The sequence below is a fragment of the Erigeron canadensis genome, chromosome 5 (assembly GCF_010389155.1).
Source record: "Erigeron canadensis isolate Cc75 chromosome 5, C_canadensis_v1, whole genome shotgun sequence".
NCBI classification, from domain to species: domain Eukaryota; kingdom Viridiplantae; phylum Streptophyta; class Magnoliopsida; order Asterales; family Asteraceae; genus Erigeron; species Erigeron canadensis.
The window spans coordinates 2,260,689-2,285,217 of NC_057765.1; the positions used below are offsets into that span (position 1 = coordinate 2,260,689).

Consider the following 24,529-nt stretch of genomic DNA (forward strand, 5'->3'; position numbering starts at 1 on the left):
TTATTGCCTTTCTGCTTGCCAAACTGTCAAGCCGGGACTGTAGTTGGTGGCAGCTTGATGCAGTAGTGTCATCTGATGTAGGCTTTCAAAGAACAGTGAAACCACAGTTTGTGGGTGTTTTTTGGTGTTGGTAATTGGTATGGCCTGGGTGTCAATATAGGAAGTTTTATTTTGTATGAATAAATATTTAGTTATGAAATGAAATCATTGCTTTTTCTTCCCTTGTTTTTCACATTAATCTTATTTCAGTTATTATTTCAAACGCATTTTATTGATTTAGTTTTTCCAGTTATATATGATAATATGAAAAATACATTATGGACAAAGAATGAAGAACTACAAAAACCACAACCAATGTTGAGTTTGCAGTTTTACCATTACTGAAGTTATCTAACCAACGTCAACTTTTATCCTTGAACTTCATTTCACACATATAGCTAGACACTATACAATTATCTACAAACTCGCCCAATACGCGCACGGCGCACTTGCAAATAATATCAAAGCTAATATTGAGAATATATCAAACCTCATTTCTCAACAGTTTCTTTGTTTTAGTGTGGTACTATGGTGAAGCCACTGTTATTAGATCTTAATTGGTTTAATATGTGCATATATATGGTGATAATATACTATATATTAACCTATTTGTAGGTGTTTTATTTGGATATAGGATGGGGGCAGTATAATGTCATACATACTATATATCTATACCTATCTCTATACACGTAGTTGTTGGGTGGATAGAAAACATAGACACACACATGATCTTCGTGAGCCAACAACATTGAGATGAGCTACCTGCAACAAGCCAACAACATTGAGATGAACTACCTGCAACAAGCCAACAACATTGAGACACACCTTTGTCATGACACACACAGACACATATGCATACATATGAATATATGTGTATATATATACTGTAAATGGAAAACACTCTCCATCCAAACCTTTCACTTTCGTATACCTTAGTTCCATCATATATATCAGTCATATATATTAGTTGTAATATACTATATTGAAAACTAAAATTTATGTGAAAACTGACCAAAAGATCTCAATTTAACACAACGTGTTTTAATTGTGTTTTCTAAAAACACAATGTGTTTTCTAAAAACTAGAAAACTACCACCATCCGCTCATTTTATATTGCACACACACATATTACCTATATCTTAACATTATGTTTTGTGGGTTAATTTGTTACGAAAACGGAGGTTGCTGAACCTGTCAGGGCAACAACAACCTCTTTTAGGGGTTCTGCTTCAGCAGCTCCAACTGCGGCAACGTCTGCAGAAATGAAGGCTTTGACTCCGGTCATTGCCATGGTTTCCTCCGTGTGCGAGGAACCCTGTTAGGCCGGCGACAACTCCTCCGGCAATAATAATAATAATCCTTTTATTTATTTTTTTTAATATGTATTGAAAACTGAAATAACTATGATGATCACCGTTTTTCTCAGCGGCCTACGGCCTACTCTAGGCCGCTGAGAAGAACGGTGATCATCATAGTTATTTCAGTTTTTAATACATATAAAAAAAATAAAATAAAAGGATTATTATTATTAAGGATTAATTAAGGATTAATTAAGTTGGGCTATATATATAAAGAGGGAAGAACGGCCATTCATGGGAAGCATAAATAATTAACATGGCACAATCTACTCTCATCCTTTCTACTATGATGATCACCGTTCTTCTCAGCGGCCCATTCCCTTCATCTTCATCCACGGTAAGATACACCACCGCCATGTTGATGCTGAAGGCCAACAACCGGACCTCTTTCAGGGGTTCTGCTTCAACAGCTCCAACTGCGGCAACGTCTGCAAAAGTGAAGGCTTTGACTCTTGTCATTGCCATGGTTTCCGTCGGCTTTGCTACTGTGAGGAACCATACGTGTTAATTAGATGACGACGACTCCTCCAGGCAGGCTAGCTTGAAGTAGTATACGAGTATATCATTTGAAGTACTGTATGTATTATACTAGCAAGCAAGGGTCGTTGTGTTAATTGGACAAGATATTCAATGATATAGTAGACACAATACATACAATACATTGGACTAAACATGTCCATTAATTTAGTGGATATCTGTTCCACCTCTATATATATTAGCTAGCTAATGGTCTGTTTAATTGTATATATAGATGATGTTATGTTATAATCATTTAATTTTTATTTTTTTTCAGTTATTTGTTTCAAACATTTGTTTTAAATTTTTGGTTTCCAGTTATATATGAATACATTTTAGACAAAAAATGAAGAACTACAAAAACCACAACCATTTAATGTTGCCTTTGCAGTTTTACCATTACTGAATGGGAGGTGATCCCTACACATCAATTATTGTTCATACATAACATTTATATTGAACTAGACTATTTTAACCTTATTTTTAATTTTAATATTTTACCCTCTCATTTTACCTTTAAGATTATGTCTTTCAAAATAAAACCCTATAGGTTATTTTCCACCCCACATGTTTCTCATTCCCGACAAATCTATTTGCAGGATCGGTTAATATTACAGAGAGTTAGAGACACATGTAATCTTTGTGATTCAATGACCTTTATTTTTATATTTTACCTATTTTGTGTAGTATAATATTTACTTATTTCCACACATGATGAATAATATGTTATGTTCCACGGTGAATAAATAAATTGTTTACCTACTTTATTGGTTATTAGCCAAGTTTTGTTTTTTTTTTCTTTTCGAACTTAAATAGACGAGAATTTGTTTTAGATTATTTAATTACTTTGGTTTTTTTGGGATAAGTTTGAGATTGAGTTTTCAAATTGTAATATGTTCGGTGTAATTTGGAATAAGTTTTTAGCTCTTCCCGACTTATAGCATCAATGAGATGGACAACATTATGTCAAGAATATGGGTTGGTGGTTTCTGAATATTGTATTGTACGTAGCTATATATATCTGTTTTATAAAAATAGGCAAGTAAAAAACTAAAAATTATGGATGGGAGAATTGAATAGACAATTAGATCACCTCTCTTATTTTATTGTAGCTATATAGGCGAGCCAGTCTTGTTAGTTGTTACGGTAAGGTGGTTTCAAGCTTTATAAGTGGGTTTTGGTGTTAAAGTAGAATGAGGGGAAAACAAAAGGGTCAAACATAAAAATTAAACATAAGGGTAAAACAGTCTTATTCAACATAAATGTTGCGCATGGACAATAATTGTTGTGGAGAGATCATCTCCCTTACTGAATTGTAAACTATCTATTATCAAACGTTGACCTTTTATCTTGTTGACTTTGAATCCTAAACAACATAATTGTCTTTTAGAATTTTTAATTGTTTCAAAATGCTAATTAAAATAGAGAATTACTCTTTTCTTATTAAAAGTGGTCGAAGTGAAATAGTGAATGATGATTCACTGACCACCACGTCATGTACCATCGGATTTCGCCATGTCACACCGCATACTAGCGTTAGGATCGATTTTGACATCCGTTTGAGTTTTAATCGTTTGAGTTTTATTTCCCGGGTTTATTCTTGGTTTTCTTCGCACATTTTTCTCTTTTGATTTCTGCAATAGGAGAACAAACGTACGCAATAGGATTCCTCAGCTTCAGAACATAAGGGACAAAGTGTAGATGGGATTATTGGCGAAGCCTTGATTTTTTTCTTGGAGTCGCTAAACAGTTTTCATGATACTAATAAGTGTAAAGTTAAACTACAAAAGTCAATTACTCTAGTTTGGGGTTGCCAATTACCTTAAAACTGATTAAATACTTAGAAATAATACTAAAAATATAAAGTTTTATAGAAATTGTGGGGTTGTCATAGCCACCCGTGGCTAACACATAGCTCCTCCACTGGATGAGATATCAATCATATCCCATCTCTCTTTTTCAATAGATTAACACGGGTGGGAAGACGATCCAAAAGAACTCTCAATACGTGAATATTGATCTTCTTAGGGGGTGTTTGGTAGGAAGGAATCATAGAGAATGAAAATAATAAGAAAGAGAATGAGTATTTGGAAAGAGAATGAATTCTGTTGTTTGGTACCCACAGAGAATGAATATATATATATAAAAAATAAAATTTTAAATAATAATACATTTATTACATATAACATCTTTAAAAAAAAAAAATTTTTTTTTCCATTCTCACCCATTCTAATTGATTCCCTCTTCTTCTTTCTCATTCTCTTTCTTCGTCGTAAACAAACAAGGGAAGTCTTTCCCATTCCCTTTCTCCTCTTTCCATTCCATCATACCAAACACCCCTTAGGAACCAAGGGGTTCCCTCTTGTAACTCCTGACAGTGACGCAACAATGCCATGCCGTATTTCACTGAGAAACAAAGATCCTTTGAAACTCCATCTGGTCAGCGAATCCACAAGGTAGTTTCTTCGGCTCCCTCTCGAATACTTCTTTTGTAGAGTACTAAAGCCTTATTTATTCCAAGGCTCCCATTTTCGTTTTTTGCAACCAGAATTTTATCTTTGGATTTGATTTATACCAGAATAATCACACTTTCATTGATTAATTTCAATGATACAAGTCATGTTGAAATGCTCGGCAAGAAGCCACTGTCAACTACGAAAAATTGCTAAAAAAATAGCTAAAACTTGCTAAAATAAACTGAAAATCCCACTAGTCTACGAGCGTTGCAAAAGCTGGATAATTAACAGGAACTTTCATGAGAAAGGCTACTTTCGCGAATAAGGGCTTTTGCGACGTATCAGAGCGTTGCAATAAACATGCCTTCATTATAAATTAATTTGGAATTACAGTTTACTGAATCTATGACTTATAAGACATGGACTAACCAAACTGGGGAGGGGGGGGGGGGGGGGGGGGGGGGTTGTGGATGAAATATAGAAGCAATTACTCGAACTCAAATACCCAAGACCAAAAGGACACTGATGTGTAAATAAAATACTGACTGACTGTTTTCTACCCAACTAGTTCAAACAAAACCGCATTTCAAATGTTACTACATATTAATCTTAAATAGCTAATACCAATCAAGTATGTGGAAAAACTGGATTTGTATAACTGAATTCATTTTCATACAACGAAGCAAAATATCTGAACCAAACTAGATATCATCATTACAACAATACGGAAAAACGCTAATCACTTTGTGACCTTGAAACCCTGCAGCAATCATATATACGAGTAAGATACTATCCACACACCACATATGCGAATAAAGTAGACTTGCATAATTGACTTCATTTGATAAACAATGGAACGAAAAATCTGAACGAAACTCGATTTTGTCGTTACAAAAATATGGAATAACGTTAATCACCCACAATAGCACTTCCATTAAAGCCAATTATTTGAATGAGGTGGAATTTTGGGACCATTTACTTACAAATAGGTTATAATTTTGAGCTAGGTTAAGGGGATGAAATATATAAACTTAAATAAGAGGAAACTAAAATTAAAATAGATTCAAACACGTTAAAAACACCCCAAGCGCAAATTTAAATTCTAACATCTCCCTAACCCCTTTATCCAGAAACTGTTTCGGCTCAACTCAATTTGACTCTGAAATAAACTACTAGAATTGAATTAATACCTAACCTACCCACTCTGCCACCTCTATACAAAATCTAGATTAGAGGTAAGATACAAAACGATGGAAGGATGCATACCTTAACCTTCTTCAGTAAATCCTTTGCCTTCTGATCATTTTTGAAGTGATCACGTACAGGCTGCAAGACAGACAAGTCATGTTCAGACTAATAAATACATGCTCTATACGCAATTGATATTTTCGTTAGAACAGGTTTTGTGACTTCGAGTACAAAAGCCCAGATGTATACTAACAGGGAAAAAAATAATGCCCACAAAGTTTAGTATCCTTGCAAGATATTTCATGCACACAGATCTTATAAAACAAAATGAAAATATATACCTGCAAAATCCTATTCAAGGCTTTAGATAGAGCAGGTTTTAGATCACCAGGATGCAACTCCCCTTTCTCATAATCAACAATTAGTTCTTCGTAGGTGGTAAATACCCTGATTTTTAAAAAAAAATATATAACACAAAAACGAGTATCAGCAGGCTTGCCATAAGTCAAGAAGGCAAGAACCCTTAGCCATCAATCAAATTGCAAGTTAATGTTTCAAAAACTCACTTGTCACCTCCGTTTTTCTCTTGCCTTTCAACCTTAAACTCATTAAACCATGGAAATACAATGTACTTGAGGTACTCAAGACATGGATTCCCTTCAACAACACTCGGTGGGCAGTATGCTTTCTTTATTTTTAAATTAACTTCAACCTGAGGCATTCATCAGCACAAACAGTTAATACTATATGATTGAACAAGTCACAAGCACAATCTTTTACTGTGTGATTAACCATAACTTTATACTTTTCCAGTAAAAAGGTAATACAAACGTGGGACGAAGCCTTACTTCTTGAGGGTAAAGGTGGCAAATTGGAAATTTCAACCCACTTGCATAATGAATGGGTCGAACTTGGGTGGCGTTAACGAGAAAAAGATGGATTCAAATAAATGTAAATATAGCTTTTAATATCATATATAACACACTAATCAATTGTAAAAACCAACAAGATGAATAAAAAGGTAAATGTAGGTTGACCTAACCCATTTTAGGATATTACCCAACCCAGCCATATCGCCAAACAAAATCGTACCTCCTCATCCTCCATAAATATTGCCGAAGAAGAATCAGACTTTGACATCTTCTCCTGTCCTTGCAATAGTCCAGGGAGCATGTCTGCAAAGCAAGAGCAGAGTTTAAAAATCACAATAATACAAAAAGAATAACTAGTCAAATATATAGAATCTTACGATGAGACAAAATGATAGGTTTGTTTTTCCGTTTAATGTCATCGCAGTACTCCCTTGCAAGAACGTTAACTTTCCGCTGATCCATCCCTAGCTGACAAATATCAGCCTAATCCAACAAAAATATATGGTATATAATCAATGACTCATCAAATCTACAAAAGTTCATGTATCGTTGAGAAAAAGATATAATAATAACCTTAAGAAAAAATATATCTGCACATTGCATGCATGGGTAAAATATCTGGGCAGCAGTCAAGTCATCTTGCTCATTCCGGCCCATAATTTGACAGCACCTAAAACATCCATAACGCAATTTTATGAATCTTCATGATGATACCATAACATGTTAAACAAAATAATCCCCGTACCTTGTTATCCTAGGAAGCTTGTTTCTTCGGGCAATATCCATAACAAGAGGCCAGTACTCATGTGCTCTTGAATTAATTTCCTCGGAAGACCAAAGAAACTCAACATTCTCTAAGTTCATCCCTGCGGCTTTCCAGATCTCAATCAAGTATTCTCCAACAGTTTTTATTTTTTTCAAATCACCACCCATTTTGTTGTTTAATTGAGCAAACCAATCTGCTATCCAAATTTTGACTTTGCAGCCAGCAGAAGTCATTTTATTAACATTGATGGTCTTCATAACTCCCTGTTCGATAATTAACACAAATCACAACACATAAGCAACTTTTTTTTGAACGGCATTCTAATCTACATCTATTCCTAAATTACACGCATGTCTGAGATGAAACCTAGGACTCTCGAAAAATCCCCAATCAATCCACCCCCACAAATGTGAAAAGTGAGACTCGAACCCAGGTGGATCCTCCCAAGATCAAAGACCTTACCAATGGGCCACCAACCCCAATGGCTAAAACACATAAGCAACTTACTAACACCTTGTAATAAATCAACTAATTACGTCAACTTATCTAGCAAGAAACAAGCACAAGTCCCTTCCTTTTTTTCCAAAACTACTTAAAAAAGAAGACAATGAACCACCTACAACTATGGCGAAAACACGTATAATTACATAATCTAAGTGCATTGTAGAAATACGAAAGCAAAAAAAAACCTGAGCAATATGCATTCGGCCAGAAGGTTCGAATCCATCGTAACAGATGGGCTGAGGCTTCTTAGCAAGAAGGTTCATGAGTTCTTCTTCTTGAATGCATTCTTCCCCAATACTCCTCACTATCTGAAACTTTTCTTCTACACTCATCATCCTGAAACAATTCAATCTCAATTTCTATATATACACTATCATATTTAACCATACATAAAGTAAAGTAATTTAAGCACCCAATGCCGTCTTCCACGGGTTTTGGGTCCCAGTATCTCGACGGTGTATGGGAAGGTAAAGTAACCATACATACATATATACAATAGTACAAATATACATAATTATAAATCCATCAAAAAAAAAGAAAGGGTTGTTTGGGTTTTTGATTATATGCTTATTTGCCTGATACAGAAAGAATAATAGTTTTGAAATTCCAAAAAATAGCTTACTGTGTAGTAGTCGTAGTGGTAGCAGAATTGGATGATGATGATGATGAATCTTCAGTGATGGTAAGTGATTCAAGTTCTTCTTCCAGTGACATCTTCAGCGGCAGGTCCGTGACGCATACACAGTCACACAGCCAAGATTTAGGTTAGTGATTTTTGAATTATAATAATGCTAGTTGAATGTTTCTGTCTTCTATCTATGTTTATGTCGAGGTCTTGTTTCACGATACAGCGGCCAGCGGCGGGTGTGGTTGACTGTGTGAGGGTTATGTTCAATAAATAAAGATAATAATAGATAAATATAGGTTAATTATTTTTTTTTAAAAATGATTATAGGTTAACCGGATAAAAATCAAATTTTGTTTTGAAAGTAAGGATCAATTAGGAACCGGTTACGTATCGTTAGGTTAATCGGTTTTTGTGCACCTCTGAGTGATTGGAATTTGTTAGGCCCATTTTCATTGAGTTATGATTTAAGCCCATTTAAAGTGAGCAATGTCATTCATGAGATCCATTTTGATTGGAAAGTTTTCTTGAAAATTTAACAATTTTTATATGTTCGAAAAGGATTTCAAATATGATAAATTATTTGTATTTTTCTAACTTTGGAGATACAAATCATCATATCTTTTTTTTACATCAATTAATTTTACATTCACCGCTATGTTGATGCCGCCATTGTTATCGTTGCCACACCACCAACCCACCATCGTCCCGTCTTATCGCAGAGACATATGTTTAGTTTATTGGTTCCATAGCTAAAAAGGGATATTGAATTGGTAGATATGAGATGTTGACTTTGGTAGGAAGTAGTAATGGACAAAAACAATATTTTACATATATAAAGTTTAAGTAATATAATAAATTTCGGACACTTTTTTATAAGTATAAATATGATCCCGTTTTGATTTTACAGAATAAAGATTCTAATATGATGTTAGAGCCAAGAAAAGTTACAATCGATTTTACAACATTGAAGGTTCAAAGCACAATGTCTAAAAATAACTACAACTTTTCTTACTTGCATTAATCTCATTGAGAGACAAGATTTTGATGTCACAAGTTTTATATTTAAAAAAGAGATATTGGACTCTTTATTCCTTTTACTCTACTTTCAAACATTTTATAATACATCTTTTTTACCTCTAAATCTCTAATAGTTCTTGCCTTAAGGTTTGGGTTTCTTTTTTCATTTATGGTAAATTTCTTACTTCAAATTTAGACAAAAAATATACTTTCTATAACAAGTCACAAACATACACGTACTAAATATATGAACTCCATGCATGGTTTCTTAAACCCGTAACCCCTCAAATTCACATCATTTTTTTTTGTGTGTGGTTAAAAGGCTTCACATATTCTAAATTCCAAATTCAATAATTCCAACAATGTCATCTACACTGTCATCCGAGCCTGAAGAACCATACATAAAGTAAAGTAATTTAAGAACTCAATGTTGTCTTCTACGGATTTTGGGTCTCTATACGTCGACAGTGTATTTGGAGTAAAGTAACCATACATACATATATACAGATATACATAATAATAAATCCATATAGAGCAAATCCTTTGTATTTCACTCCATCAAAAAAGGGTACGTTGTTTGGGTTTTTGACTATATGCTTATTTGCTTGATACAGAAAGAATAATAGCTTTGAAATTCCAAAAAATAACAATAATTGATACATTTTAGTAAGATGTATATAATATATATATATATATATATATATATATTATTTGGATATATTAACTTACTGTGTAGTAGTCATAGTGGTAGTAGAATTCGATGATGATGATGATTCTTCAGTGATGGTAAGTGATTCAAGTTCTTCGACGATGATGATTCTCTGACCTAAATCTTGGATGTGTGACTGTGTATGTGTGATGTGTCACAGGCCTGCCGCTGAAGATGTCAAAGGAAGAAGAACTTGAATCACTTACCATCACTAAAGAATCATCATCATCGAATTATGCCACCATTACGACTACTACCACACAGTAAGTTAATATATCCGAAGATTATAATATATATACATATATTAACTTACTGTGTAGTAGTAGTCATAATGGTAGCAGAATTCGATGATGATGATTCTTCAGTGTTAGCCGTAGTGGTTAGTCCAATTATGCCCTCATGGCCTCATCGCGTTAAGTTATATCATTTGACTAACTCGTAGAAATAACATTGTCTCGCCACTTCAAAAAAATACATAAAACGAGAAATCGTGGTATCTAAAAGCTTCATCTCACAAATACCATGTCCATAACATCAAGAATAATTGAACTAATAAAAGATTTAATAATATTTCAAGGTTTGATACATGGTAGTCAATCAATCCCATTGTCCTTAGCACCATTTTGTATCTAGCCTTCTTATCGTCCCTACATGAATAAAGAGTAACAGAAAATTAGAAGAGGGCACAAAAGTTTAAAAAAAATAGAAGAATCTGAAACCTACTTTTCATTAGGATAGACAACACCAAATTGGAGGGGAAACTCATCAAAAGTTTGCCTCGTCGGATACCAACACAAACGATCTTGTTTGTGTCCATACCTTTGTTTAATAAAGAGGAAAAGGACACTTAATAAAACAAGAAAGCATGAATCATATTAATACTAAAACCACGGCGTAATTGTTGGATGATGTTTAGGTTCTCAAAAATAGCAGGCTTGAGAACGTTGTTCCGCTTCACAAATTTAATGTAGTATCTCACACTTAATAGTCACATGAACTTTGTTTTGGCTAAAAGGTTGGTATTGCCTGTAAATCAACATAAAAACACGTATAGTTTGATTCCACTAATGTCTCTCACTTGAGCTTCATATAACTTAGATTCTTCCTAGCATCCTTTGTCCAAGTCCTTTCTATTTGTTACGATGTTACTTTTTCAGCTTTTTAAAGTGTAGATATCTTAGTTTTTGGATATTTAATTGGTACATGTTTTATTTTATATAAAGTTTGAGCTACAATTTACCCCCTTACCATTATCATAAACTATCGATTGTATTTGATTGTGGATCAAATAAGGTTACTTAGATTTTTGTTACTTAATTTTTTGTTTTGTTTGGCCTTTGTCTTTCTTTAGGTTTACCAATGAACCTGAAGAAGCAGGTCTAAACAGAGTTGGGAGGTTATTTTGACGTTTATTTTTTATCCAAATGAGCTTGGCCTGTTAGAGGACATAACCTATGAGAGGTTTTCTTATTGAACTAGGATTAGTGTAGAGGAATAGGGTAGATAATTAATTACCTCTTTGGGGTTGTCTGCCAGGCGGCCAATGCTGCTTCGTGACTTAGGTTGATTAGCACCTGTATATTTTGGGCTCATCAGACCTTTGGGATTCTACGTGTATATATATATATATATATATATATATATATATAACCTTTCTTTTTTTTTCTTCTATAACTTGTTGGGAGGGGATAAGAGGAGTTTTTGCACATATTACTCTAAACTGTTGCTCACGTTTCACTTGCTTGGTCTTATGCTTGTGGTTAGGTTTAGTATTTTTTTATGTTGCTGTTTAACATGTCAATTGGGCTCTTACATGTTATGTTTTGTCGGATATGCTCCAAAGATGTTATGCTAGCTATATGTTTTGTCATTATGGTTACTTACCTCTTATTTTACCCATGTGACACGCGAGTGACACATATGGTTACTTACCTCTTATTTTATTACATGTTTAGTCTGACAAGACTGTCTATATCTTACTTTCCTCATACCCCTTTTATATAAGGATTAAGTACTATTGTAGTTGTACAGACAACTCATTTCGTTATTACAATGGCAGGTATGCAATCTTGTGTGGTCAAAGAATGTCAATAAACTTGTGAGCAACAATGGATAGTTCCAAAATCAGATTATTGTTCTGAGACACCGTACCATGTCAAAGTTAACATTTACTAAAATGGAATAATGTATGATTAAAGGTGGTAAATTTGGTGGGTAGGGTAACACGACGAAACAAATATTTTCTGTATAGGGATGAAAAGGGTGATGTGGATCACTCATTATAACAAAAATGTTATTTGTTCATATTTATTTCTTATATTTTTAAAAAAAATGTGAAAAAGTATGTTAATTTGTTAACACTTAAAATTGTATAAAACAAATTCACACTTAAAAGTGTAAAAACATTTTAAAAAGTCATATTTTTTTACAGCTATTAGTGTTTAAACAAAATATTCACCCTCAAAAGTGTGAAAAAATGTCACACATTTTCACACTTAATAGTGTGCGAACTAATTTGCCACACTCATTTTCCTCGCATTTCTTCTTATGTGAGGAAATTTGGTTTCACAAATTACTTTCACACTTTTAAGTGTGAACAATTATAAACTTTTACACACTTGAAAATGTGAATTTTTTGTTTCTAAATATAAGGATTATTACCTATAAATATAACTAAATATGACAAAATATTTATGCTAAACAGATAGATACCACGGTGTCTCACCGTAGTTTAATAAAATTATAAAAAGATGAGAGAACATCATATTTACCCTTACTAAACTTTAAAATCACATATTTACCCACCTAAATTCTTTAATATCATATATACCCACTCTAAACTTTATACTCTCACATTTATCCACTTAAATAACTTAATATCATATATATCAATTTTAAACCTTATAACTCCTAATAACTATAAATTAAATAACTTATGAACTATTACGTCCATTTTGTTTTAGAAGTCTTTTTTTCTTTTACAAAGTTATCAACTCTTATTAACTGATCCATAATCAATTGACTGTAAAAAAGATGATTGTGGAAACCAACTTTGCATATTCATAATAATTATATAAGTTGTTAGTACGAGTCATTCTTTAAATAAGTAGTTTGTTTATCATGAATTTTCTTTTTTTTCCTAATATATCAATCATATATTTGTATCATTAAAAACAAATTTACTAGATTGATATACACACCCTTCAGACATAATCGATACTCGAAAATTATATCAATGTCTTTTATAGTTACATTTGGTTTATAAAAAATGAGCTATCGTAGAATTTTTAATGGGCGGTAACAAAAAGTTATCACTATCATGTGATGAACCATAACTATATTTATTACTTTACTACTTAAGTTGCTTTATGATAGTTTTAAGGTGTAAAATAAATGGGTATATAAGATGTTAAGTTGTTTAAGTGGGTAGATGTGAGAATTTTAAGGTGTAGATATAGATATTAAGAAACTTAATTAAATAGGTAAATATATTATTTTTGTGTTTAGCAAGGAGAAATATTCTCTCTAAAAAGATTGATACCAAGCTCAAGAATCTTTAAAATTGAAGCCTATAATTATTCGGGATTTGCAAAACTTGAAGAGGAAATCGGTCTGTGTAATTATCCTATAATTAACCCGCCTATAACTTCACGTGTAATATTATCCTAATTTGATTCAAACACTTATGTTGGATATTTTAGTATAATTGGGTTAACTTGTTTGATCAATATCGTCATAATAATACATCATATAGGATGGTGCGGAGTGCACGCCTATTTGAATTTATTATGACCTTAGGGGCGAAGCCCCTAAGGTACGGGAGTCTGGGGGCAGCGCCCCTGGGAGCGGGGTTCAAGGGGCAGAGCCCCTGGCTGGGGTCGAATTGTTATGGTGAAAACTCTTCCGAAAATTTTATTTTTGGAATTCGAGGGACTAATTTTGCCAAATTCGAAATATAATAATTAACTGCCTAATGGAAGTTTTTGGGCCTAATTATATCCCGTTTTTAGAATTGATCATCACTTCTTTTCTTTCTCTCTTTTTCTCAGGTTCTGTTCTCTCAAACACAGATACACAAAACATTCTTAATCTTTGATTGTATTCGATTGAATAGTTTGGGTGAACCGCCAAATTGATTCAATCTGAAAGCGATTACGACTATATTCAGTTATTTTGTTTGTTATCTCGAAATTTCCCAACAACTTCTGCTTTACCTATTATTTTATTTTATATTGCAGCGCAAATAATATAGATATGCATGCATCAACTATGTATTTCGATCATAATAACTATAACCTCATCAGTTGGATCAACTACAACTTTACTTTATACATCTATAATATATCTTTTTCCGGCCAGCGGCATAAAAAAATCAATGAAACCAGAAACGATCCAACCAGAACCTGATGATAACAACCATGTTACCGATTTCAACGATTATAATTATAAGTTGTGGCTTAGAATGTATGTTATAAGAGTACATCAGGTAAGGAACAAAACAACTCATTCTTACCTTGAGTGGATTACCTTAGCTTTACATATATGTATATGTATATATATACACGGGGATAGGAATATAAGGGTGTTAGATACTTAAGATTAGGTGTGGTAAACTCACATATTTTTTTTTTAATCCATATAATTCATGGGGCCTCAAACATTTATTCGTTAATCAAAAAATATTAAAAAATTTGTATGTGAGGAGTTCTACACTTAAGCTTAGATGTCGGACAGTCTTATATTCACTTTTTCCTAAACAATGATAATTAGTTATACACTATTTTATTTTTATGGACTTTTAATGCATCAAAATGTAGTTTTTAAGTGTTCCCACCGTATTTTTATTTTAAGGTTAATTGATTGCCTATATATATATATATATATATATGGTGAAGGGATCAAGTGAGAACCACTAAAAAAATCATTTTTAAGGACTTTGCCCTTAGAGTTAAGGGTTACGCCCGTGTCGTATCAAACCGCCACCATCACTTGGATCGCCGCCCATCAAATCCATGTCATTCTCATATGCGTCCGGTGACAACCATTTTAGAACGAATGAGGGTAACGCCCGTACCGTATCAATACGTTTTCTTAACTCGTAACCCAAATGATTTTTTACACAAAAATAGTAATAATAATAATTTTTTTTTATTGGAATGAGTTTTTGTTAAAAAAAAAATAAAATAAAAAAAAAGTTTCAAAAAATGAAAAATTAAAATTAAAAAAATAAAAAACCACAAAAATAGGAGAAAAAAAGAAGAAAACTAGTAGTTCTTACGGTTCTCTCCATATTTGTAGTTCTCACGTTCTCGATTTTTTTAAAGTTTTGCCAATATATTAAGCTTATATCAACAGAAAAAAATGATATCTATACCTACATATAAAAAGAATAGCCCCCTTTATTTATGAAAATGTTGAAATTACTCTATGCAATATTATAATAATACCCCTTACTATTTTTCTAAATCACCCTCTTCATTATTCGCTAATTTAATTATCCCCACTAATATACCTAAAATATCCTTAATAAAAAATTACACCGTCACTCTTTCAACTCTTAAAATGACTCCACTAACCACTATATTAATTATAATTACATCGATAGCCTACACTACTCGTTGTCCCCGCCATCAGTCGCACCATTCGTCACCACCGCATTGCCGTCGCCGCATTTGCGCGGACACCATGTCAGTGTGTATATTTATATATATTCACCCATCCAATGTTGCTTATGCGATGTTAATTAATTAATTTGTTACAAATTCTTCTTGGTTTTTAACTATTTATAACTTAGCTAACTACTCGTAATTTTTAAGGGCCAGGTTACGAAACTATATAAGCTGTAGTATGAACGGGCCGGATTCTCTTTTTATGTGCTTATTTATTTGTCATTGAGCCACTGAGGTCAAGAGTTCGACCTGTACTCATTGATGAAGATGGTAATAGGCCAGGTGTGTTAGACTAATGTGACTAAACCTTTTTTTTAATTGTTGTCTTTTATAGGATTTTAGCAGATCTAACCTTCCATTATTGGAAAAAGTAGTGATGGATACAATTTCAGATGATTTGGACTTGCCATATCGGCTGATAGAGAAAACAGTGATTGGACTGACTAACAGAAGGACTTGTTTCGACAAATACATTGTTGATAAACTACTATGACATGGTGATAAGAAGACGACTGCTCAATCCAATACATCTTACACTCGTTGGGTTAAGCAAGTGAATGCAGCTGCACAAGAATTCGACCAAATATAAATCTTGTATATGAAGCATGAGAAAATGATGAAGAAAAACGGGGGGTCGTTGTCGTCAAGATTTTCAATCTATTTCTCAGCCCGTAGGCTCGTGAACAACATGAAGAAGACGGCCCCTAGTCTCTTTGCTCTTGCACAAGAGGAGGGTTGTGATGTCGCACAGTATTTGGTCGACCATGTATATGGACCAAACAACACCCATATATGGAAGCAGCCCATATCACTATATATATTAAGCTGCATTGATCGTATTATTACGTGAGAATATAATGTGCAAAAACATATTCAATTTTTTCTTTTAAATTTTAGTACTGCAACACTTTTTATGAATGGTTATGAGATTTTTTTTAATTTTTGATGCTTTCATTGCTTGAATGTTTTGGTTGAATTTGTTCTTAAATACGTATATATCGTAACTCGTAAGCTTTTAAATAATACAGTACAAATTATATTAAATTAAACTATATACATATAATAACAACAATACAAAAATATATATAGGTCAAAATGATGGCATGATGCCATCTTCTTCTATCCGTGACAGTAACAAGTTAAGAAATTCAGGGGGTAAATTTGACACCTTAAACATATACGAGTATAAAAGGGATCTTCTTTCTCACCTACTAGATCGATTGTAAGAAGCCTTCGGAGGTAATTTTTACACACGGAATTTTTATTTGCGTACAGAAATTTGGAATGATTTGACCATTATACCCTATTTCCGTAATTTAATCCTTATTTGTACAGATTTAGTTCTCCCATTCCCCATGCATCAAGACCATATAATTTATTACGAGTAACATTGTTTCTCTCATAATTTTTGCGAGGATTAGTCCTATGCATCTAGAGTGATCAAAATACCAAAAACGTCCCGGCCCTTTAGAGCGAACGTTTTAAGAAAATTTTGCATTATCTGAAAACGAGTGTCAACAGTACACAAGGAAATGCCAGATAGTATGCTAACAATTTTAATCGTCATTCAACCTTAACCTTTGATATGTATCACACAACTACAATCATATTATTTTTATCACAGAGTGCATGATTACGTAAAAAGTTTACAGTTATATTCAAGTTCGTGTAGAGTGTAGACCTCTGATTTCTTCGAATAGAGAAAAATGTTCAGCATGAATATGAATATTTAGAGCCTGTGTTGCCAGAAGTGTTTGTACAGTGGTGTGTATCTATGTGGCTGGAAAGAGGATTTTACATGGTATTAGGTCGACAATGGTATGACTTGGCCAGAGTGAAGCACTCGTTCTTTCGCCTCTTGTATTCATTGTATCTTAAGAAGAAATAATCAAGATAATCGAAATCAATTGGTGACACTTTTGCCTGCCATGTGATAAAACAAACCATCAAGACAAGTGCATGACCCGTGGGCAACATCCGGGATAGTGCAATAACAGATCATTATTATACAACAAGATAAACTTTTGTCAACCATAATTCCGTTCAGCTCATGAAAACAGTCTCATTATAGAAACAACAAAAAAAAAAAGCTTTAGTTCACAACAGTCACAAACAAAGGTAGCATATATGCATGTCAGATAAGGCAAAATGAGTTTAGGTCAAAACAAGTACACAACATATATGTCCAGTTAGCCTGATAATGTTTTCTGAATAACCACCTCAACTTCTCAAGTAGATGATTAGGAGGTTGTATGCCTTACAAGTAAACTTCAGCCAACGTTTAACTATTTTTATTTTTAACTTTTTTTTTACCCTTTTGACTCGTAATAAATGAATGTGTTCAAATTGTGATAGGAACCAGGTCCTGCTCCACATCAGATTAGGACCCTACTCTTTGACCCATAAACAAATCAGCCTTAATTTAGTGAGTGGGGAAGTTAACCCGAGAAATCAGGAAGTGGGACTAAACTGTTCCCAACTTTTCTTGCTTTGGATATATGTGTTTTCCTACATTTTGGACCTTATCTTGTTACCTAATTATCTGGGTTTTATCATTGAATTCAGAGGTCTGCCTATCTTGAATCGGGTCAACTATCTTGTTTCTCGCATATTAGTTAATAGAATTTCTGGGTTCTTTCAGATTTCCACCTCTACTCACAACTGAATGAACCTTGGCTCACTAGGGTCAGAGTGATCCTTTACTAATCAAGCTAGAATAAAGAGAATGGGTACCTGGATCACAGCCCATAAAGCCCAAAACAAGTGTGAGGCCAACATGTAGCAGCTAGTTTCAACATAGAGGGCTTCAAGATCGCTATCCGATACCTGCATTTTAATTTGATCAACAACAATTCAAAAACTATGTAAAAGCTTGTCTATACGTAATTGGAGGTCAAAGAATCTCGTAATCAATCACTAAACAAAACTTTGACAGTGAATGTCAAATTTAAATGTGTAAAAGACATGTTATCACATAATACAACTGTCTAACTAATGCTTAAAACGTACTAACTGCCAATTTTAGCACCTATTACATTTGTATGTACCTCATTTGGTTCGTCAGGATTTAAATAATGCCTGAAGAAATGATACTGTTCATTCTTGGATGGGAACCTGCATAATGACCATTGGAAAGTTATTAAAAAAATCGTAATATTTGGTCTGGGAGGCACTGCTATAATGAAAGTCCATGTCAAGAATTACAACTGGTACTCTGTATTCTCGAAATTCATTTATATCAAGAAATTACAATGTTAGGTCATTTACTCTCGAACTAGTTGATACAGTTTAGGATTCCTTTCTGATGGGTCAAACGGAAACTAGAAAAATAGCTAAATGGGAAAGGATCAAATTCACCAAATAGGTTGAAAGTTGCCTAAAATGGTTTTTAATTGCATAGAACCTAATAAATCACCTTATTCGAAAATCTAGATGATTTCATATCATACTTAATACAAAGTACTAATAAAAAGAGCACAGAAGTGTTTTAGTCCAAACCTGAACCATTACCCAGCCCTCAGTTCTACCAGTATGTGCATTATCAAATCTTCTCAAGATAAACAGAACTACATTAATCTTCAAGGAAAACTAATTTCCTTGACCATCACACGTCACATGTTTATTGTTTTTATATATGGAAATGGAAGTTTAGAGGATCAAAAGAAGGAAGGGCATACAAGGTGTAATCACAATCATAGCCAGCATACTCGTTGAAGTGATTTCCGATGTCAAACCCTCTATAGCTATATGATCCATATTCAAAATCTATGAAGTAAAGTTTCTCTGTTCCAATAGCACATACAAGTTGCACATTATAAGTTTAAAAAGGTAAAAAAAAATTACAGATAAAAAGAAACCAAGAGTAACGAATTAATTTAAATTTTCCATACACAGCATGTTGAGCATAAGCATAAGCAATAGGTGGAAAATGGGTGGGTAAGATAAAAGGTCAAAATTGGTGCCACTAAATAGAATATTTGGAATATTAATCCACCTAAACTATGACCTAAAAATTCTCCTAAATGACATCGGGGGTGTGACTTCATTCATTTAAAACAGGGGACACCACATCTCCTCTACCTAACAAAGATTCTTAATTACTCATCTACGATAATTAACAAATTCCGTTACTAAGAGTATGTTATATTATTGTCTAATATCACTGAAAATTGATCTACAAGAGTAAAAAAAAACCGACTGGTATCGTTAAAAGCTAACATGCTGACGTAAACTAGATTGAGGTGCCGAAGTGGTCAGTTTATATGCAAACTTATTATTCAAGAAAAAAAGAATCTTCTACACAAAGTGTTTTGGTTCATACTGACCTGCAACCAACCTACCCGACCCACCCACTGTGGCACCTCTAGTAGTCTAGTAGAAATGATTACAAGTATCTCTTATGCGGACAGAGATGAAAGATACCTTTATCCTCATTTAACATGATGTTCCCTGAAAGCAAGTCATTATGAGCGAACACAACAGGAGCACCAAGACGACCTGTCAATTCCTGTCTCATAATCACGAAACATTTCTACACTAATAAACTCTGGTTCTTTGATTACTTATAGAAAATACAAAATAATCTCAAGCTAAAGACTACGATATATAAATTTAGGCACCGGGGAACCCATGCCCAATGAACTAAAATTTAACATATCAACATTTACGAGTTATCTTGTGCTATTAATAAAGTTACAAAAGAAACTACCTGGAGCTTAGTAATTTCGTCACATACTTCTTTAAATGAAATTTGTCCATATATCTTCTGCTTCTCAGGATCATCAAACGTAAGACCAGATGCTGTAATAAAAGGAAGAACTTAATCTCTCTGCATTTCATAGATAGTTTTAATCCACAGAAAGACTGCTAACAGGAAGCGGGATGTAAAAACTTACCCCTTTCAAAAAATTTCCAGATGTCATCCCACAGCTGTGGTTCTTTAGATCCTGGAACCTCTACCTGATGGAAACTTTTCAGCTGTTTTGCAATTTCAGCAGCTAACTTAGGCTTACTCATGTCTGCATAAAATTTATAGAGTTACAACTTATATAAATACCAGTATAGGTCAATAGGAACATTCAGAAGTCTTATGGAAATAGACTGTAATATATCGGTGACCTTTTGATATCTCCAGATTACATTGAATTGTTTATGGGAATTTTTAAACTTTATACTTTGAATAAGTTCGGTGTGCATCTATTAGAGTGATATAAAGATTATATTTCATAACAAAATTTAATACATACAGAACACTGTTCAGTCCTTCGTATGCTATAAAACTTAGACATTGCTTTCAGGTAAATTCCTTTGGTTGCTTACCTGACGGAATTAGAGTACGGGCATCTATAAAGGATTGCACCATTCCATTTTTGAAAACTCCTAGCAATTTGGGACCAAACCCTGCAGCCGAGAGGTGATGAATGGCCTATGCATAAAGATAAATGAATTACAAAGTGGAGAGTGTATATGTAACAGATTCCAGATGACAACCTCAAAACTAGGGACCCTAAATGGTAGGTATGTAAAGAATAAACTCAAAGAAAATAATCTGCAGCCAACAAGATAGATTTCCTAATTTCAAATCTTTCAAAGGATCATGTATAATAACATGGAACTGTTACCTGAAATTTGCATTTCTAGAGCTTAAAGTGTATCACCAATCATACAGGCAATTTTATAGTCGTGACACTTCAAAGAGTTCAGTGTATATATATAGCATTGAAAAGTGAAAGCAATTGAAATGGACAATGTGGTCTCTTGATCAAAAAAGTGCAGTGTAAATATATAGCATTAAAAAGTGAAGGCTATTGAAATGGACAATGTAGTCTCTTGATCAAAATTTAGATACTAACCTGCAGTTCCCTTTCACGATTGATAACATAATCAGTATTTGGACCATAGAGTCTAACTGTGACATGTTCCGTCTTTCCATTTTCTTCCTTTACAGATACCTTCAGTACTACAGCAACAAATATATATTACTCATTGATTACACTAGTCCCACACCCTTAATCCGAGCTCAGAATGGAATGAGCCATTGATTCAAGAATACAATAAACCAAAATACTTATGATACTTACATAGATTTGTAATGCCACCAGACACTTTCTCAGCAAAAAAGTGTGATTCATCCAAATTTGTCCATTTCTTGAACAGGTCCTTGAGAAGCTTTCTGTCAAAGTTAAACTTAATCACACACACTACAGAGAAAATGGAAATACTTGACTTTAAACTGGCATTCTATATCTCAAAAGTTTGATGGGAAATTAGCATATCGGATGGTAAATACCACACACTTAATATAAAATAACGTATACCTGCACTTTTGCTTTGAAGACTAGCGGGTCACTTCTAAGTATTAATCTATTATCTGGATATGGATATTGATTCTTAATGTTTAACGAAAGTTAACAGAAATAGATCAAACCAGTATTAGACATAAAGACATGGTATTCGTATCAGAGTTCACTTCATTCCCTATTACTCAACATCAAAAGAGCTGAATATAAACTTCTTTTTGCTAATTCATTCTACATTAAAAGAAAGAAAACGAAAAAATTGGAGAAAACATTCATAAATCTTGTTCTGTTTAATGATTCAGTTGACCCGGGGACAATTACAAGACTTGTCACACTTGTATTTGCTTGAATTTTTAACTTAATAGAAAAATCAACCAATGAGTTGTGTTTAATCAGTTGAGCTGACATAGGGATTTCATTAACCAGACATCTCTACGAAGTACGAATCATAAAATTAAATTCCATAAACAGCAAATTTCGACCATACACGGCCTGGGTAGTGGGAATCACAAGCTTTCGTCATTAGAACTGTCCAAAAAGGTCTCTAGAGTTAACGTGCATAAAAATTGTACCTTTCCATATCAGAAGTTCACCTTTTTTTATGGTAAAAGTACTACTATTTTAAACACTTTAACTACCGCTTAGCAAGACCCTTTATTTATTGATTGATTGAATGATTTTTAGCAGTGGTTTCGAAATTTACAAAACCAATTCTAACGGTAATTGGTCTAAAAGGTCTTAAATCCACGATCACTGACCACCTTGATCGCTAAACAGATCGGTCAGTCACTGATGAGTTAGCCCTTGGATAACATTTTCGAAATGGAAAACTCCTTTCATTAACTCATAACTACACTTTCAAAAACTCCTTTTTTTTATATACTTTTCTAAAACTTTTTCATTTCAAATATGGTAAAACTTGACACTAAACACGTTTTCAAAATTTTCAATGACGAACTCTTTTATCTTCACTCCCTTATAAAAAAAATGACCTATTTTTATTTTAGGTAATTCTACCTTTGAATTACCGGAATTACCCTTGACTTTCTATGTTTTGCCCTTAATGAATTATCATTTACACTCTAAACCTTTATTTTAATAATTAACATTTTAAGCCCTTATTTTCTATATTTTGCACTATCACAATTAAATCAACATACACCACCTGACACCGCCAAAAGTAACTCCCAATGCCGTCTTTCACGGGTTTTGGGTCCCAATACTGTTTTCGACGGTGTATGGGGGAGGTTGATATGTAGACAACCTTACCCCTACCAAAGGTAGAGAGGCTGCCTCCAGGTTCTATCATAGGTAGAAAAGGACCTCCAGCCTTGCTGGGCATGAGGATCGAACCCATGACCTCTGTTTCTAGAGGTATGAGCTCCAACCACTGATCCAACCCAGTTGGTTTTTAGAGGATCGAACCCATGACCTCTGTTTATGACACCGCCACCACCACCAATAGTACCATCACCGATACCACCATACCGCTTCCCCACCACCGCCGCCACATTGAGCGGGTATTTTCCTTAAAGAAAAATGGAAAAAGATTTCTGTAACTAAATGCAACGTACAACAAACTTTTTCCTAATTAGTTTCCCACTTTCATTTACCAACAAAAATTAAAATACTTTTTTTTCTAATCCTATTTGAACACGTTTACTTATACGAACATAAATAAAAATTCCTAGAAAAGACTAGATTCTCAAAATAACAAACCAGAAATAAGTAAATAAATAAATGGTTGCTTACACGAGGTGAGGTTTGATATCAGGAATGGGAAGAGAATGGTCGACAGTTAGTGACGAACGGAAAACAACAGCTTGTTCATTCTCATTACTGCTACTATTATTATTATCAGCGATTTCAATGGCGTTCCATATGTTTACTGCACCCATCTGTGTGTGTGTGTGTGTGTTTTTTTACACCGTAGAAATGGTGCAAATTAGGGAGTAATTAATAATGAATAATTTCGAAATGAAAGATTGTTTTAGTGTGTGTGTGTGTACGTCGACGGGCGATGCAGGTCTGTAGTATATATTCAGACACGGACTATTCTTCATAGAAATGTTATAAAAATAAAATAAAATTAAATAATCCACATAGTGTGTGTTTCTTTAATTCAATTATTAGTGTTTTAGAATGTAAACAACTTTTTATAAATTGTCACGACATAAAAATATAAGGTTGTTAGATATCTAAGCTTAGATGTCAGACACTTGCATATTAATTTTTTAAACCATAAAAATCATGGGGCCCAAACATTTATTCATTAAACAATCTATACTATCTTATAAAGCATTTTACCCTTTTTGAAAATCTCAATTCTGATTTGAAATACCTAAAATACTCATCTTTTTTATTCACTAATTTAAATATCCTTAGCTAATATACTTATAATACCATTAAATATCAACTACTCATTTTCTTCTTTCTCCTCAAACCTCAACCACTCATTTTTTCTCTATTCTTCATATATCATTTTATTCATCTAATTCATTCAAAATC

General features: G+C 33.4%; 2 protein-coding genes across 2 annotated transcripts; both read right to left on the bottom strand.

The window, feature by feature from the left end:
• Positions 1–4,937: 4,937 nt before the first annotated feature.
• LOC122600006 (tyrosine--tRNA ligase 1, cytoplasmic-like) lies at positions 4,938–8,581 on the bottom strand. Its single transcript, XM_043772635.1, has 10 exons — positions 8,322–8,581; positions 7,885–8,035; positions 7,175–7,458; positions 7,003–7,099; positions 6,807–6,912; positions 6,650–6,732; positions 6,124–6,269; positions 5,899–6,004; positions 5,636–5,695; positions 4,938–5,129 (listed from the first exon to the last, which is right to left on the bottom strand). Exons 1-10 carry the CDS (start codon positions 8,411–8,413, stop codon positions 5,109–5,111), a joined length of 1,146 nt encoding a protein of 381 aa, XP_043628570.1. The 5' UTR covers positions 8,414–8,581; the 3' UTR covers positions 4,938–5,108.
• Positions 8,582–17,264: 8,683 nt separating this feature from the next.
• LOC122600327 (probable ethanolamine kinase) lies at positions 17,265–24,089 on the bottom strand. The gene is made up of 11 exons (XM_043773035.1): positions 23,774–24,089; positions 21,803–21,894; positions 21,575–21,681; positions 21,042–21,147; positions 20,618–20,740; positions 20,431–20,522; positions 20,145–20,229; positions 19,400–19,505; positions 18,770–18,836; positions 18,456–18,548; positions 17,265–17,645 (listed from the first exon to the last, which is right to left on the bottom strand). The coding sequence occupies exons 1-11, from the start codon at positions 23,917–23,919 to the stop codon at positions 17,517–17,519; spliced, it is 1,146 nt and encodes a 381-aa protein (XP_043628970.1). The 5' UTR covers positions 23,920–24,089; the 3' UTR covers positions 17,265–17,516.
• Positions 24,090–24,529: the final 440 nt, after the last annotated feature.